Here is a 19,598-nt window from a genome sequence, read left to right as displayed (position 1 = left end):
GTGACACTTGCCCCGACAAACCCGGCCTATGTATAAAGGAGTGTTTTAAAATATACCACACATCTATGGAATATTAGGTTCATAATTTCACCGTGCTTCGGGGGTCTTGCTAATGCCACATAGCACCCACCATTCATTCCACCAGAATCTGAGCCGCAAAATCCAAAAATCACTCCTTCCCTTCTGAGTCCTGCCATGCACCCAACTGGTATTTTTTGGTCACATGTGAGGCATTGCCGTACTCGGGAGAAATTGGGGCACAGATTTTGGGGTGCTTTGTCTCCTTCATTCCTTGTGAAAATGAAAAATTTTGAGCCAGAACTGCATTTTTGTGTAAAAAAATGTAATTTTTCATGTTCACTGCCCACTTGTATCAAAATTGGTGAAACCCCTGGGGGTTTGAAATGTACACTATACCCCTAGATGAATTCCCTGAGGGGTGTAGTTTGCAAAATGGGGTCACTTGTGGGGGGGTTCCACTGTATTGGTGCTTTGGGGGTCTTGCTAATGCGACATAGCACCCACCATCATTCCACCAGAATTTGTGCTGCAAAATCCAAATATCACTCCTTCCCTTCTGAGTCCTGCCACTTTTTGGTCACACATGAGGCATTGCCGTACTCGGGAGAAATTGGGGCACAGATTTTGGGGTGCTTTGTCTCCTTCATTCCTTCTGAAAATGAAAAATTTTGAGCCAGAACTGCATTTTTGTGTAAAAAAATGTAATTTTTCATTTTCACTGCCCACTTGTATCAAAATTGGTGAAACCCCTGGGGGTTTGAAATGTACACTATACCCCTAGATGAATTCCCTGAGGGGTGTAGTTTGCAAAATGGGGTCACTTGTGGGGGGGTTCCACTGTATTGGTGCAACATAGCACCCACCATTCATTCCACCAGAATCTGTGCTGCAAAATCCAAAAATCACTCCTTCCCTTCTGAGTCCTGCCATGCACCCAACTGGTATTTTTTGGTCACATGTGAGGCATTGCCGTACTCGGGAGAAATTGGGGCACAGATTTTGGGGTGCTTTTTCTCCTTCATACCTTCTGAAAATGAAAAATTTTGAGCCAGAACTGCATTTTTGTGTAAAAAATGTAATTTTTCTTTTTCACTGCCCACTTGTATCAAAATTGGTGAAACCCCTGGGGGTTTTAAATGTACACTATACCCCTAGATGAATTCCCTGAGGGGTGTAGTTTGCAAAATGGGGTCACTTGTGGGGGGGTTCCACTGTATTGGTGCTTGGGGGGTCTTGCTAATGCGACATAGCACCCACCAAAATTCCACCAGAATCTGAGCTGCAAAATCCAAAAATCACTCCTTCCCTTTTGAGTCCTGCCATGCACCCAACTGGTATTTTTTGGTCACATGTGAGGCATTGCCGTACTCGGGAGAAATTGGGGCACAGATTTTGGGGTGCTTTTTCTCCTTCATACCTTCTGAAAATGAAAAATTTTGAGCCAGAACTGCATTTTTGTGTAAAAAATTTAATTTTTCATGTTCACTGCCCACTTGTATCAAAATTGGTGAAACCCCTGGAGGTTTGAAATGTACACTATACCCCTAGATGAATTCCCTGAGGGGTGTAGTTTGCAAAATGGGGTCACTTGTGGGGGGGTTCCACTGTATTGGTGCTTGGGGGGTCTTGCTAATGCAACATAGCACCCACCAAAATTCCACCAGAATCTGAGCTGCAAAATCCAAAAATCACTCCTTCCCTTCTGAGTCCTGCCATGCACCCAACTGGTATTTTTTGGTCACATGTGAGGCATTGCCGTACTCGGGAGAAATTGGGGCACAGATTTTGGGGTGCTTTTTCTCCTTCATACCTTCTGAAAATGAAAAATTTTGAGCCAGAACTGCATTTTTGTGTAAAAAATGTAATTTTTCATGTTCACTGCCCACTTGTATCAAAATTGGTGAAACCCCTGGGGGTTTGAAATGTACACTATACCCCTAGATGAATTCCCTGAGGGGTGTAGTTTGCAAAATGGGGTCACTTGTGGGGGGGTTCCACTGTATTGGTGCTTGGGGGGTCTTGCTAATGCAACATAGCACCCACCAAAATTCCACCAGAATCTGAGCTGCAAAATCCAAAAATCACTCCTTCCCTTCTGAGTCCTGCCATGCACCCAACTGGTATTTTTTGGTCACATGTGAGGCATTGCCGTACTCGGGAGAAATTGGGGCACAGATTTTGGGGTGCTTTGTCTCCTTCATACCTTCTGAAAATGAAAAATTTTGAGCCAGAACTGCATTTTTGTGTAAAAAAATGTAATTTTTCATTTTCACTGCCCACTTGTATCAAAATTGGTGAAACCCCTGGGGGTTTGAAATGTACACTATACCCCTAGATGACTTCCCTGAGGGGTGTACTTTGCAAAATGGGGTGACTTGTGGGGGGGTTCCACTGTATTGGTGCAACATAGCACCCACCATTCATTCCACCAAAATCTGTGCTGCAAAATCCAAAAATCACTCCTTCCGTTCTGAGTCCTGCCATGCACCCAACTGGTATTTTTTGGTCACATGTGAGGCATTGCCGTACTCGGGAGAAATTGGGGCATAGATTTTGGGGTGCTTTTTCTCCTTCATACCTTCTGAAAATGAAAAATTTTGAGCCAGAACTGCATTTTTGTGTAAAAAAATGTAATTTTTCATTTTCACTGCCCACTTGTATCAAAATTGGTGAAACCCCTGGGGGTTTGAAATGTACACTATACCCCTAGATGAATTCCCTGAGGGGTGTAGTTTTCAAAATGGGGTGACTTGTGGGGGGGTTCCACTGTATTGGTGCTTGGGGGGTCTTGCTAATGCGACATAGCACCCACCAAAATTCCACCAGAATCTGAGCTGCAAAATCCAAAAATCACTCCTTCCGTTCTGAGTCCTGCCATGCACCCAACTGGTATTTTTTGGTCACATGTGAGGCATTGCCGTACTCGGGAGAAATTGGGGCACAGATTTTGGGGTGCTTTTTCTCCTTCATACCTTCTGAAAATGAAAAATTTTGAGCCAGAACTGCATTTTTGTGTAAAAAAATTTAATTTTTCATTTTCACTGCCCACTTGTATCAAAATTGGTGAAACCCCTGGGGGTTTGAAATGTACACTATACCCCTAGATGAATTCCCTGAGGGGTGTACTTTGCAAAATGGGGTGACTTGTGGGGGGGTTCCACTGCATTGGTGCAACATAGCACCCACCATTCATTCCACCAGAATCTGTGCTGCAAAATCCAAAAATCACTCCTTCCCTTCTGAGTCCTGCCATGCACCCAACTGGTATTTTTTGGTCACATGTGAGGCATTGCCGTACTCGGGAGAAATTGGGGCACAGATTTTGGGGTGCTTTTTCTCCTTCATACCTTCTGAAAATGAAAAATTTTGAGCCAGAACTGCATTTTTGTGTAAAAAAATGTAATTTTTCATTTTCACTGCCCACTTGTATCAAAATTGGTGAAACCCCTGGGGGTTTGAAATGTACACTATACCCCTAGATGAATTCCCTGAGGGGTGTAGTTTGCAAAATGGGGTGACTTGTGGGGGGGTTCCACTGTATTGGTGCTTGGGGGGTCTTGCTAATGCGACATAGCACCCACCAAAATTCCACCAGAATCTGAGCTGCAAAATCCAAAAATCACTCCTTCCCTTCTGAGTCCTGCCATGCACCCAACTGGTATTTTTTGGTCACATGTGAGGCATTGCCGTACTCGGGAGAAATTGGGGCACAGATTTTGGGGTGCTTTGTCTCCTTCATACCTTCTGAAAATGACAAATTTGGAGCCAGAACTGCATTTTTGTGTAAAAAAAATAATTTTTCATTTTCACTGCCCAGTTGTACCACAATTGGTGAAACCCCTGGGGGTTTGAAATGTACACTATACCCCTAGATGAATTCCCTGAGGGGTGTAGTTTGCAAAATGGGGTCACTTGTGGGGGGGTTCCTAACTTTTAGCATCTTATGGTGCCTTGAAACCTACATGGTGCCTAAAAAATAATCTCATAAAAAGGAGGCTCCAAAATCAAGTAGGTGCTCCTTCTATTATGAAGCCTGTGGTTTGGTCACCGTGCACACTAGGGCCACATATAGGATATTTATGAAAACAAAAGAATTGGGGGAATCAATTTTTAGTCACATTTCTCTAGTAAAATGTACTGTGTTCCTTATAAAAATGTATTAAAATTGCAAATCTGCAAAAAAAAAGAAATTTTGAAATTTCACCTACACTTTGTTTTAATTCCTGTGAAACACCTAAAGGGTTAACAAACTTCCAAAATGCTGTTTTGAATACTGTGAGGGGTGCAGTTTTTGAAATGGCATCATTTATGGGGGTGTCTCACATACAAGTCCCTCAAATTCCTGTTAGAGCTTCCCTGAATAATTCAAAGTTCGCTTCACTAAACTTCAGAAAAGCGAACTTTGAATTATTCAGGGAAGCTCTAACAGGAATTGGGTGGGAAACTGTTATGGAGGGAAAAAATGCAGAGGAAATGTGGGATACTCTAAAAAAGGTGCTTGATTCACTAACTATTGAATACATTCCTAAAGTAACTAAAGGTAAATTCAACAAAAAAAAGCCACCATGGTTGGACAAAGAAGTAAGGTCAGCTATCAACAATAAAACCAGAGCCTTTAAATTCTATAAAAATAACTTGAATGAGGAGGCGTTCGCAAAATACAAAGAATCAAACAAAACTTGTAAAGGGGTAATCAAAGCAGCTAAAATATTATATGAAGAGCGCATAGCCACTGAAAGCAAAACCAACCCAAAGAAGTTTTTTAAATACATAAATAGTAAACGTTTAATTAAGGAAAACATAGGCCCACTAACTGATACTAGTGGAAAAAGTGTTACTGAGGACAAGGGAAAAGCAAAACTGTTAAATGAGTTCTTCTCATCAGTATTTACTAAGGGAGAGCAGACTGTGAAACGAACATTTACCACAAATGGGACAAATAAGCCAGATCTCATTGTGGATTTCACGCCAAAGGAAATAATACTGAGGCTAAGCAAACTCAAAACAAATAAGTCACCAGGGCCAGATGGGATTCATCCGAGGGTATTAATGGAATTAAGGGATGAACTAGCTACCCCCCTACATTATATCTTTAGCAAGTCACTATCGTCAGGTATAGTACCAAAAGATTGGAGAATAGCAGAGGTAGTGCCAATATTCAAAAAAGGAAAAAAGGAAGATCCCGCTAATTACAGACCCGTTAGTTTAACATCAATTGTGGGTAAACTATTTGAAGGATTTTTAAGGGATGGTATTCAGGAATATTTAGATCATCACCGTCTACTCAGTACTAACCAACATGGGTTCGTGAAAAATCGTTCATGCCAAACTAATCTACTAGGGTTCTATGAAGAGGTTAGCAAAAACCTCGATAATGGAAATGCTGTAGATGTGATTTTCCTAGATTTCGCTAAAGCATTTGATACTGTCCCACACAAGAGATTGATTAATAAAATGGAGAACCTAGGATTGGGTGAAAATATCTGCAGATGGGTAGGGAATTGGCTATGTAATAGAGAACAAAGAGTGGTTGTGAATGGTGCCGTATCAGATATGATACCGGTACTAAGTGGAGTGCCCCAGGGTTCGGTTTTGGGGCCCATTTTGTTTAACATTTTTATTAACGATATTGGGATAGGGTTACTCAGCAATGTATCCATCTTTGCGGACGATACAAAACTTAGCAAAGTCATCAAATCACCAGAAGATGTCACCATGCTTCAAAATGATCTTGCAATTCTAGATGAGTGGGCAAAAAAATGGAAGATGAGGTTCAATGTAGATAAATGTAAGGTTATGCACCTTGGGAGACACAACCAGTGTGCAAGTTACAACCTTAGCGGAGAGGAACTGGGTAATTCCATACTTGAAAAGGATCTAGGAGTCCAAATAGACAGCAATCTAGGATGTAGTGCCCATTGTAATGTAGCTACAAAAAAGGCCAACAAAATTCTGGCATGTATTAAGAGGGGAATGGAAACTAGGGACTCAAGGGTAATTATGCCACTATATAAAGCATTGGTGAGACCTCACCTAGAGTACGGAGTACAGTTCTGGGCCCCACACTATAAAAAGGACATCATAGAATTAGAAAAAGTCCAAAGGCGAGCAACAAAGCTTATTAGGGGAATGGAGAATTTAAGCTACGGGGAGAGATTAAGCAATTTGGAACTATTTACATTAGAAAAGAGACGTTTAAGGGGGGACATGCTCAACATGTACAAGTATATCAAGGGCCAATATAAAGAACTGTCACACACCCTATTTTCTACTAGAAAGGAATCTAGGACGCGAGGGCATGAGTATAGATTAGAAGAAAAAAGATTTCATTCAGCTAGTAGAAAGAATTTCTTTACGGTCAGAACAGTCAAACTCTGGAACTCTCTTCCCAGAGAGGTGGTAACGGCTGGCTCATTAAATGCGTTCAAGGCAAAGTTGGACAAACATTTACTGGAGAAAAACATCCATGGGTACAAATAAGAAATATAATTTGTCTGTAAAATACCAGAACCTACCAAATCAGCAATGGATATCTATACCAGGTTGAACTAGATGGACGCAAGTCTTTTTTCAGCCTTACCTACTATGTAACTATGTAACTATGTAAAGTCACATCAGAACTGAACTGGTCCCTAAAAAAATCAGTGTTTGAAATTTTCTTGAAAATTTGAGAATTTGCTATTCATATTGTAAGCCTCCTAGTGTCCCAAAAAAATAAAAGGAAGTTGAAATAATGATGTCAACATAAAGTAGACATATGGTCTATGTTAGTTATTCACTATTTTGAGTGGTAAGATTATTTGTCTCACAAGCAGAAAATTTAACATTTTGCAAATCGCTAAATTTTCCATTTTTTCACGATATTTTGGTATTTTTCACAAAAAAACACAGACTGTATCGACCCAAATTTACCACTAATTTGAAGTACAATGTGTCACGAAAAAACAATCTCAAAACCACTGGGATAAGTAAAAGCAAAAAAAAGTTATCCCCACTTAAGTGAGACATGTCAGATTTGAAAAAAAGGGCTCTGTCAGGAACGCAAAAACTGGCTCTGTCAGGAAGGGGTTAACTGATCCAATAGATAATTTTCCATGGTATAATACAGTATGTCTCCACTTACATCATTCGGTACTCTTTACCTAGATGGGCGCCCGTCGTGGTGATCGCGGGTACATTTATGTCTGGCCGCGACGCGACCGACGCGATGCCCGCGATTTCCCATTGAAACCCATGTTAAACATGGAAATCGCGTCGGTCGCGTCGCGGCCGGCCATAAATGTACCCGCGATGCCCGCGACGCGATGCTCCCGATTTGCCATAGGAATCAATGTTAAAAGGCCCGATGGACACGATTTTACTGTTAAATGCGTGGCGAGCGCAGCGAGCCCCGCGAGGGGACGCGGATACCTTCACAGGTAAACGCGTCCCCTCGCGGGCTTCACAGGTGTCCGTGGCGACGCGGACACCTGTGAAGCCCGCGAGGGGACGCGTCTACCTGTGAAGGTATCCACGTCCCCTCGCGGGGCTCGCTGCGCTCGCCACGCTTCGGGCGCGGTGGCTCGCTGCGCTCGCCACACTATTCTATTCTCACTCCACGCCCTAGTGGATAGTAGGGCATGAAAAGGTCGGAGGACGCGTACCGCCGCCCCTCGCGGGCTCGCTGCGCTCGCCACGCTTCGGGTTGGCGTGGATCGTGGGGTGGCGTTAAAAATTTGGGGGGACATTTAAGGGTTAATTGTGGCTATTTGGGCTCTGTAGCCCATTTAACATTGATTCCTATGGCCAAATCGCGGGCATTGAGGCATTTTACATGAAAATCGCGCTCAATCAGCCTTTTTAACATTGTTCCCTATGGGAAAATCGCGGTCATCGCGGGTAGCAGATTTTTATGTACCCGCGATTTACCCGCGATGACCGCGATTTTTACCCCCGACGCCCGCGATTTCAATCGCTGGCGCCCATCTAGGTAAAGAGTACCCATCATTCTATAAGAGATTTTGAAAAGTCAAAGGTGTTGATTCAATTCAGCATTCTAAGAATAGCACAAGGAGGGAGCTACCGGAGCAATTCTAATCAGCTCGTTGCTAAGTCCCACTATACCAGGTTGGTGCAAACATTGCGGGGTGCACTTAAGTCAGAAAAAAATCTCAGTTATCACGCCTAAACTCCCACTAGTGCCGTCATTCTCCAACATAGCAATGCACTGTTGAATAGCACCGGGAGCTCCTGATGCTATTCACAGAGCTGTGAATAGTACCAACTCCGAAGACTCATTTACATATTGGAGATGCACACCAAAGGGTCACAAAAGCAAAGAAGATTTTACATATCACAATGGACAGGCCTCTTATGTTACATAAGTGCAATGACATAAATATGCAGAATACTTTAAATGTGATTTAATCTTGTGTGATTAGTTACAGATGTAGCACGCGTTAAAATTATGTTTAGCATCTGGTGACTTTATTATTCTTTCTTTAAAAAAACACTTCACACTGTGTCAAATATGTTTCAAGAAGTGGACAAATATTTCCTGCCATACAGTTTTCTGCCACCTGATGGCACTTTGGGCCTAAATCAGAGTCAGACTGAAATCTGACACATCATTTAGGATTGTCAGTATTGCATACTGTATGTGCATCTTTACTTGTCTCAAGTCTGACTTGAGACTCACTGCGACCAGGGATCTAAGGGTAGGTACACATCTGAATTATGTCATATGGTGCATGGCCAACAAGAAAATATTGCCAATCAGGGCTGAGCTATGCGTCTTCATGGAGACGCATCGGCCAATCACGCTCTCAGCCTCTGTAGCGCTGGGACAGCGCAACAGAAGCTGTTAGCGGCATCAGAGATAGTCGTCCTCCCCGCTGTCAGTGCGGGGGGAGCCGGCTGTGAAGAGGACAGCGCTGGATCCTGGATCGGTAAGAATGTGGGTGTAAAAGTGAGGAGTGTGAATGTGTATGGAATAAAGTTTTACTTCTCTGTGTGTGTGTGTGTTTTCTTTTAACATTCTTTTTACAGGTGGACTACAAGTCCCAGCGGGCCCATTAATGCCCCGCATGCTGGGACTTGTGGTTCTCCAAGTCCCAGCATGCGGGGGAGGTCTGCTGGCACTTGTAGTTCTCCTGTATCAAGCAATGTTATGTATGTAAGATTTAACCATATCAGGCCGGCGTCCACTGGCCACGGACGCCGGTGACAGCCCCGGGCTTCAGCCCTGGACGGGTGAAGCCTGGGGGGGGGACCCCTTTATGGGGGGGTCCCCACTCCTCCAGGTACCCCGTCCAATGCTGACCAGCCACGGTGCTCATGTTTCGGCCGGGGGACCTTATATAAAAAGTGTCCCCCGGCTGTGGCATGACACCGAGGGCTGTTGGAGCCCGGTGCTGGTTTCAAAATACGGGGGACCCCCAGATTGTTTGTCCCCCGTATTTTTGGAACCAGGACCGGTCCAAGAGTCCGGGGCTGGTTTCAGAAATACGGGGACCCCTATGCTTTTTGTCCCCCGTATTTTTGGAACCAGCCCCGGCTCAATGAGCCCGGGGCTGGTTATGCTCAGGAGGGGGGACCCCACGCTATTTTTTTTTTAATTTAAGAACAAAAAATCGCACATTTCCTTAAATTCGCACATTTTCATGCCTAAAATTTGCACATTTTCATGCCTAAAATTCGCACATTATCGCACCTAATCGCACTTTTTTCTCCGTAATTCGCATCTCATTAAATATGCGAAAAACGGCCAAAAAAAGGGATTTTAAAAAGTGCGATTTGGTGCGAATTTTAGACATGCCTAAAAATCGGAACCCATAGAATGTCACCCCACATATAGGCCCTTATTCTGATCGGTGCGGTTATATCCGCGTGCGTTCGGCCCGCCGATGTTTTGGGTCTGCGCATTTGCAGAGGCGTCTCTGCGCATGTGCGAGCGGGGCGTATGGCCAAATCCCGCATGATATGTGAACACTCCGAACAGGGGGTGGAGAGGGGCGTGAAGGGCTATTTGGGCTCATTACCATATGCATACGCCCCGCGTTTCATGGGCGTTCCCATGCAAACGCTGGGCGTACGTATGGTAATGCGGCCGTGACGCACGTGTAGGGGGCGGACATATGACATCGCCGGATGTCAGCTGCCCGCCCAGATCCCTGCTTTTGCACGGAAAAATGTCTGTGTGGTCTGAGGTTGCGGGAGCTGGTGGAGCACTCGGTCCTGCATTCGATGGTCAGCGACCATCGAATGATGGGGGAGGTTCCCTGAGATGGAGGAGGCGTATTCCGTGAAAAATACACGTGCGGTCCGTTCGGCCAGCTTCTTACCGCATACGGACGGAGTTGGCGATCCGTATGGAAGGCAGGGTTTCGCACGCACGGTCCTGGCCGCATATTCGGCTCCGGCCGCACCGATCAGAATAAGGGCCATAATGTTCAATGTACAGAGTATAAAATGCAATCCTGTACATGCCATATAACACACCTACTATATATCTACTGATATAAAAGAAAAGAAAATGAAGAATACATTTGCATCATGACATTTCACAACTAATCAAGGACTTCAGCAAAAATGTTCACAGGAGGCTCACGGTTACCTGAGAATACACGAAGTGCATACCATTGGGTTTATTTCATAGAGTATTAGAAGTATAGAAGTATTTAACATTTAATAAAGTGGTGACTAATAATTGAATTTAGTCATAAATTGAAATAAAGCTTAAATGAAATGTTTGAGTATTTATTACTTCTTACCCTCTGGGTGTTGGGGTGTTCATTATACTGTGACAACCTGGTGTGGCAAACACGTCAAGCCAACTGTCCAATCCTGTTAACCACCCCATGCCTCCAATGTGGGAGGTTGGGAAGAGCCTTCATGCTTGTACTTATCAGCTAGCTGATTTTTGCAATAGCACATTAGCAAGAGTCTCCTCAGCCTTAACTAGCCCTGGTGCCGGAACTGCCTAATCAGATTGAGGGAGAGTGGTTTCCTCCCACTACAATGAAAACTATCCCAGGCTGATTAATGCAGAGCTACTGCATTTATTGGAGAATGGACATGCTTGAAAAAAGAAACATTCACCTCTTTTCACTCAGAGGCAAAACTATGTGCATTGCAGGTGGGGCGGATGTAACATGTGCAGACAGAGTTACATTTGGGTGGAGTGTGTTGAAACTGAAATCTAAATTGCAGTATTTACTCTGCACATAAACAAAATAACCCACACAAATCTAACTCTCTCTATATATGTTACATCTGCCCCACCTGCAGTGCACATGGTTTTGCCCATTTTGAGAACAAATTTGTACTGCAGATCTGAATGTACAAAGTACATCAGTTGTAATGCACCTACCATAATGTCCTGGATGAGAAACATTTCAGCACCAGAAGCAGAGAGGTGATTAGGAAATAACATTTTGATAGAAGATCCAGGCAGTGTACTTGGGCCAGCATTGTAAACCTGAAAACAATAAGCATACATAATTGTAAAAGAGGAGTAACCTTTATTTAAGCATTTATCTCAATATAAAATAATTTAAAAAAGGATATTGTTATAAGTTAGTAAAGCCTGGGGCAAGAGAGTAAGGCCTGGGTTAAGTGGCTAAAGCCTGGGGTATGTACTAAGGCCTAGGGTAAGTGGGTAAAGTCTGGGGAAAGTGAGTAAAGCCTGGGGTAAGTGGGTATGGCTTGGGAAAGCCTGAGGTAAGTGTGTAAAGCCTGGGGAAAGTGAGGTAAGGCCTGAGGTAAGTGGGTAAAGCCTGTGGAAAGTAAGTAAAGCTTGATTGAAGTTGGTAAAGCCTTGGGTAAGTGGGTAAGGAATGGGTAAAGTGGGTAATTAATGGGGAAAGTGGATAAAGCCTGAGGTAAGTGGGTAGTAAGGCCTAGGTAAAGTTAGTAAAGCCTGGGGTAAGTGGGAAAGTTAGGAAAGCTTGAGTGTGTAATGCCTGAGATACTACAGAAATGATGAATTTCCCCCCCAAGATAATGTTGTTGTTTTTTACACCAAGTACATTATTTGTGTATGTAACATTACTACTGATAAATAATTAGTATTATTGTAAAGCTATTTAGGAACATATTCTCATAATTGATTTTTTTTTTTTCTTCATCAAAACCCCCCAAAATATTCAGTCAAATGTGAGCCTAATGTTTACTGCCTGGAAAGGAGCATATTGCACATATGGTTTCAAATAAGAATGATGTACAACATGTCAGAATGCTTGGCATGCCGATCTAACATAACATCCCAGAGTCTGCAGTCAATCAAACAAAACAGCTCTACTGAAATTGCTAATAATTCATTCAACCCACTTCCTATCAAACTACGTGTCATATGGTAATATAAATAAATTTTACTGGTATCATTAGAAGTGAGGGCCAACTGGGCATCATTTTATTTTTTTGTCATTTTTTTTTTTAGAAATTTATGTTTATTGAGAACAACAATAAAACAATAAATATAAAGAAAGCATCTCAGTTACAGATACCATGAACATAAATGAAAGACAACACAATAGGTTACAAAGAAGGCATCAGCAGTCTTTGGATGGTAGAGGTATTTAACCAGACTGTATAGAAAACAAACATAAACAGACAATAACATACAGGGAAGGGGTGGAGAGGAGGTAACAAAAGGGGGCAAAACAGCATATTTGCCATATAGTGAGTTTCTGACCTGACATCTAAAAGGTACTGTATGTAGAGTACTGCTATTTTAGTCATGTGACATACTCAAGGGAGATGAACACCAAAGGCCAGGGTGATCCCCATCACAGCCACCCACAAAGCGTCCGGCTCTTTAAATAAGAGCCAGGGGTACCAAATTTTGAACCTGATTGTAAGTTCCATGCTGGTCCATATGTAGCTGCATTCAGAATGCTGAAACTTGCCACCTTTTCACTATTATCTGAACTTCACTTACCCCATGCCTGGCGAGCAGGACAATCTGAAAAATGCACTCCCTTGACATACCTCTAATTCAGAATAGGATGCACTGGCATATCTATAATGGGTGCAAGTTGTGCAGGGAGGCCCAAATATTGCACTGCCAAAGAGGAGGGGGGCCTGATGGATGCCTGCACACGGGCACCCTCCTCTCTTAAAGTGCCTCTGATAAGATGGAACACTGGCTACAGTATATGCCCACAACAGCCTCATGACACTCTCATGTTCAATTGATATACTAAAAAGTCAGAAAAGTGATTGGTGCGATACTAACTGCAGCTGGTACTGGGGTTGTCAGTCCCAAATGGATAGGTAAAAAACAAACAAGAGTGTACCAACGCCGGCTGTTAAAAAAATTGAAAATGCCGTAGGAACGGTATCTTTTACAATAATCAGATTTAATAAAATTAAAAAGTATATATGGAATTCCATATTAATGTATGAGTACAAATGCACTTAAAAGACAATTAAATAGATAACATGCATACTACCATAAGGAAATGTTGGTCTGGACTTTATTGTCTCCAATAACAGAAAAAGCAGCAAATAGGTACCATGTGGCCCATTTGTCCCAAAAGTGGAATTCAGATGTGAAGAAAGGGATTTTGCCAATTCCTATTGAATGGGTGTGGGTGAACCTGGATGACTGTGTAAGTCTGTTGCTTCTTGGGTAGGCTTCCAGATAAATAGTTGGTCTTGGTATTAGGAGATTGCAGTGTCCATAAAGTCCATATAAAGGCCTTCTAATGGTAGTAGTACAGAGGTAGAATGATATGCTCAACACATTTCCCTGGAACCTCCCAGCTTCCTCAGGAGCAGAAGATAGCTAAGTTAACCCTAATACCATATCCCAAATATACTCAATCATGTAACCTAACCCTAATACGCTAGCCATAATATCCTAACCCCAACCCTAAATGACAGACTGGAGGGGTCATATTGTCCTTATCTGCTGTCAAATTCTAGATTTATATGACACATTTGCAAATGGACACATCTAAGTCAGAACCATACCGCGCAGGAAAAGGTAAGTGAGTGCTTTACATTTGAGGGCTAAGTAAGACATAATTGTATTTATAGTGTACAATGAGATTTTTTGAACTGAAAAATTCTGAGACAGAATCTGATTGGTTGCTATGGGCAACACGAGTGTGGTGTGGCGGTCTGACAGGGGGGATCCATATAGGCAGGATCCTGATGTAGGAATCCTGAACACTGGGGCTCCGACAGGGGGGTGAGTACAAAGACGCCCATTGCGGGCTCGCTGCACTCGCCACGCTGTGGGCTCAGTGGCTCGATTCGCTTGCCACAAGGGAGAATAGCCCCTGTCAGTCAGGATTCCTATGTTGGGATACTGACCGTAGGGATCCTCCTTGTCGGGCAGTCATCCGGCACCCAGGCAACACTACCCCTTTTCACATTTAGAAGATTTAGTAAACCTACCCTTTACTGTTCAATTGACTACAACAACACTGCTCTATCACTGAGGGCCAGATTCTCTAAGCTTCAGAAGTGATAAAATGAAGAGTGATAAACAGCCAGCCAATCAGCTCCTGTCTGACATTTTTCAAACACAGTCTGTAACATGGCAGGTAGGAGCTGATTGGCTGGCTGTTTATCACTCTCCACTCTCCATCTATCACTTTTGAAGCTTAGAGAATCTAGCCCAATGTGTGCTTATAATAGCAGTAGATCAAATAGCTGCAAACCTGAAACGTGAAGTTGAGAGGCTGGAAGTGACATTCTTGATCCTGAAGCTGAATAAACTTGGAGGCTTCCACTGTATCCCCGTACTCAAAAGAGGTAGGATACACAGTCCTGTAAGAATAAACAGTAAACATTTACTTCTAAAGCACAGTTTGAAACATGTTTTTATTCTAAATACGATGAATAGAAGAACAAAGGGTCATTTCACAACTGGAGCCACAATGTTCGTATCATGAAAATGAAGTTGTGATAAAACAAAAGTCTATACATGGGCTGGGCATCAACTTGTCCAAACTGAATATTAATGCTGAGAGATGTAGTTCAAATACATCATTTATTATCGTGCTGGGTTGGGATCATTTGGTCTATTGCATTATGGTAGAAAGTCATTAGGTCGAATCCATTAGGTCGACATGCTAAAAGGTCGACATGATTCTAGGTCGACATGGGAAAAGGTCGACATGATTCTAGGTCGAAAGGTCATTAGTTCGACAGGTCATTAGTTCGACAAGGTCATTAGTTCGACATTGTCTATGTCGACATTCACAAGGTCGACATGGGGTTTTTCACTGTTTTTTTACCTGAATGTCAACACAGTCGACATGGACACAGTTTAAAGTGCACTGCATCCCCTCGCATCGCTCGCTGCGCTCGCTATGCGTCGGGCACGGTGCCTCGCTACGCTCGGCACACTATTTTATTCTCCCACCACGCCCTAGTGGATGGTAGGGCATGAAATACCGCCTGTCGGCACATGTTGGCTCAAAAAACAGTGAAAAACGCCATGTCGACCTTGTGAATGTCGACATAGACAATGTCGAACTAATGACCTTGTCGAATTAATGACCTGTCGAACTAATGACCTTTCGAACTAGAATCATGTCGACCTTTTCCCATGTCGACCTAGAGTCATGTCGACCTTTTAGCATGTCGACCTAATGGATTCGACCTAATGACTTTCTACCATAATGCAGTAGACCAAATGACCGCATCCCATCGTGCTTGAGGCTTAGCAGTACAGAAGAGGTACAATGAACTTTGGTAAGCTATTGACATGTCTGAAAATTAGGAGAAATGAACCACCATCATTTATTTCCGATTTCCAGCATACACACCACACCACCGTAATTTCTATATAATCTATACTGTTCTTGTGGTGATGCAGTTTGTCAGATAATGTCAGATCATGTCTGTAAACATTTGCTGCATGACATTGGTCAGCCATGACATGCAGGGTATTTAATATTTTTCGATTATTAAAAAATCTGGCACGGTCCAAATACACGTGTTCTTGCACCCTTTTTTCAAATACTTTTTAATCATGTTGTGCCAATGCAGATTTAACTTTAAAAAAAGTGAAACTGGATAGGTGAAACATGTCTAAAAAGGGGCTGTAAATGCCTGCATTTGAATATAATGGCCACAAATGAATTGTTTGGAATTATACATACTGTATGAATCAACTAAAAGGGGTGAGGAATTTCCTTATTTTACCCTGCATTGTACAGCATGTACAGTAAGCAATGCACAATGGCCAGTACGATACACATAGAAATATACTTGGGTATAGAGGAAATTGTGCTTTTATTCATGACATACTGTATAGGGGGAAATTTACTAAAGGAAATTTGTAAAAAAAATAGGTGTATTTGCATCCAGAAATACACTTATTTTTGACATTTACTATCCCAAAAATACGGCAATACGTAGTCGTAATGATGTGCTATGAATACGAATATGAATTGCCGTATTTTCGGGATAGTAAATGTCAAAAATAAGTGTATTTCTGGATACAAATACACCTATTTTTTACAAATTTTCTTTAGTAAATTTCCCCCGATATTAGTGTGATATTACTTACAAACAGAAAAACAAACAAAAGAACACATAGTAAAATATGTTTTTAGTATTGTGAATACTCCCTTTAGTGAGTCACTGCACACTTTGATGATGTGAAATCTCCTTTTAGAATCCAAATTGAGAAAACATCCATCACCATGCAGATTCCCTATATATACTATGCTTACATGATGTAAAGGCATTCAACTGAAGATATATATATATATATATATATATATATATATATATAGTACTCCTAGAAGCAGCGGCACTCAGAGACTTGTAAACGGTGATTCAAGCGTGAATTTAATGTCCTTGAATCACCGTTTACAAGTCTCTGAGTGCCGCTGCTTCTAGGAGTACTACACATTGGGCTATTTTGCCGACACAGAAGGCACCTGAGCAAGACAACCCTCGGAGGGTCCAAGTGCTGGGTACACGGAGTTTCTATCTATATATATATATATATATATATATATATATATATACACACACACACACTATATATATATATATATATATATATATATATATCACTATATACTATACAAAGGTTCACTTTGGATTTTATGCGTCAAGGAAGCATGTGGGTAATACGCTAAAAGCAGTTTCTTTCTTACGTATTATTTCCTCTGTACCCCGAAAAAATAAATTGAGAGATAAAGGACATTAGATACAATTTTATGTTAATAAAATAGTGATGTTAAGACATTTCAGAATCAGTAGCGAGTAGTTGACTAAACCCAAGGCAAAGGCACGGGATCTAACACTCCGGGGGTATTCAAGAGAGGCCCCCACAAGGGGACATGAACTTTTCAGCGCCCACCATGCCAGTCTTGACCCTCTACCTGGGTCACTCACTTCTGATAAAAACAATAGTAACTAAAGCCCCACAAGATAGGCAATGCAGTAATCAGAAAGACAAGACTGACTTGTGGAATTTTGGATTGCTGAAGAACTTCAAGCAATGTACAGTAGGTGTATGAGCTGGGAAGTTGCAGGCAGCAATACGTTTATGGCAATATGCAGAGGTTGGGAGATTGCAGGCCAATCCTACAGGTAGAAGAGTCAGAAGATTGCCAGACAGTATTAACAATGCAGGTGCTGAGGGATTGCAGGTAATCTCTTTGGACCTTTTAGAACATTTTGAATTATACTACATACAGTAGATTAACAACAAAGTATTCAAATCTCATCTACAGATGGGGCAGGCCTTATGCTTGCTGGCGAATCGCCAGCAGCATGCCGCTGGCGATCCGCCAGCAGCACGGCGCGCCATCTGACTGAGACGCGCGTGCGTCCCCCACGCACGTGCGTCTCAGTATCCGGGCGGCCGGCGGGCGAGGCGGACGCAAATACTGTCCGCCTCCCGCTCGAGGGGGGCTGGGGGGACCCGAGGAGGCTGTGGGGGGGTGCGGGCGCCCGGTGTGGGCACCGGGCGCCCGTCGGAAGGGGACGGCAGCACCGTCGGAAGGGGACGCGCGCGCACCTCGTGCGCGCGCGTCCCCTTCCGACACACAGATGGCGCCGGAGCAGGGAATGGCGTCGCCATCGCCATCCCCTGGAAAGATGAGCCCGGCCCCATCTGTACACTAAATGGATAGTTTTCTAGTGAGATATCCCAGTGGAGCACGTATATTCTATTTCTCCCATTAACTACCTGCACTAATGGCAGGTTCATAGTTTTATGATTGGTATAAGCTGCAAGACTAAATACACATGAATAGATGAGCCGTACACCGCAGCACATTGATGAAAATCTGAATGAAGTGTGACAACAAAATTACTGTTTGAACCTATCAATCAGCCGCCCAAATCTGCCAGTCTGAGAACAAGTAAACGGACCATATTACCTGTGACTGCAGAATACACGCTGCTTATGTTAACCCTTCATTGCATACTGTTGCAAATTTGCTACAAACCCAAACATCTCACTATAAAACACTTGAAACTGATACGGCCTACACACATGCCGATATTAAGGCATTTTCTAAGCGATTTTGCTTAGTTTCGTAAAGTCGCTTAGAAAATGCCCTCACATCGGTGTGTGTGGGGGGGCTATATCGACAGCAATGCGCGTCCCCGCGCGTCTTTGTCGCTGGCCGAGATTGATGAACAGTGTCCATCAATATCGGCAGCGTTCTCCCACCGGAGAACACTGGAGCTGTCTGCTCGCTTAGCACACAGAGCTGACAGCTCACTCTGTGTGTGGGCTGTCAGCTCTGTGTGCTGAGCAGAACGGCCCGACATAGCACAGCTAGGTCGCCCTACACACATCGGCATGTGTGTTGGGCCCATCAGACAGTCAACTGTTTCCTGTAGTGGACTATTTGCTACAGAGCGTTTTTTTTTTCCATTATTTTTCCTTGTTAGTACAATACACAAGAAGCCTGAAAATCACTAAAAGAAGGGTTAATGATTTGATAAATATCATATTATATGTACTAAAATAAATTGAAAGTTTACATCAATATTTTATTTCTACGTGATATATTTTATTTTACTCTCGCCTCTCTATGGCCCTTATTCTGGTTGGTGCGGTAATGTCCGCGTGCGGTCGGTCCGCCGATGTTTTGTGTCTGCGCATGTGCAGAGGCGTCTCTGCGCATGTGCGAGCGGGGCGTACGGCCAAATCCCGCATGAAATGTGAACACTCCGAACAGGGGGTGGAGAGGGGCGTGAAGGGCTATTTGGGCTCATTACCATATGCATACGCCCCGCGTTCCCATGCAAACGCTGGGCGTACGTATGGTATTGCAGTCGTGACGCACGTGTAGGGGGCGGACATATGACATCGCCGGATGTCAGCTGCCCGCCCAGATCCCTGCTTTTGCACGGAAAAATGTCCGTGTGGTCTGAGGTTGCGGGAGCTGGTGGACCACTCGGTCCTGCATTCGATGGTCTGCGACCATCGAATGATGGGGGAGGTTCCCTGAGATGGAGGAGGCGTATTCCATGAAAAATACACGTGCGGTCCTTTCGGCCACCTTCTTACCGCGTACGGACGGAGTTGGCGATCCGTATGGAAGGCGGGGTTTCGCACGCACGGTCCTGGCCGCATATTCGGATCCGGCCGCACCGATCAGAAT

The 19,598-nt window shown here is 43.3% G+C and overlaps 1 protein-coding gene across 1 annotated transcript in view; it reads right to left on the bottom strand.

Annotated features, from left to right (window-relative positions):
- ITGA9 (integrin subunit alpha 9) overlaps nt 1-19,598 on the bottom strand; it is a 445,717-nt gene that overhangs the window by 68,818 nt on the left and 357,301 nt on the right. The window contains exons 22-23 of the mRNA XM_083186309.1: nt 14,673-14,781; nt 11,372-11,479 (exon numbers count right to left, since the gene is read on the bottom strand). Coding sequence (XP_083042435.1) covers nt 11,372-11,479; nt 14,673-14,781 — 217 coding nt within the window. The remainder of the gene's footprint in view (nt 1-11,371; nt 11,480-14,672; nt 14,782-19,598) is intronic.

This window comes from Crinia signifera, chromosome 5, assembly GCF_055691185.1.
Source record: "Crinia signifera chromosome 5, ASM5569118v1, whole genome shotgun sequence".
NCBI lineage: Eukaryota > Metazoa > Chordata > Amphibia > Anura > Myobatrachidae > Crinia > Crinia signifera.
This window is presented reverse-complemented; position numbering and strand designations above follow the sequence as displayed.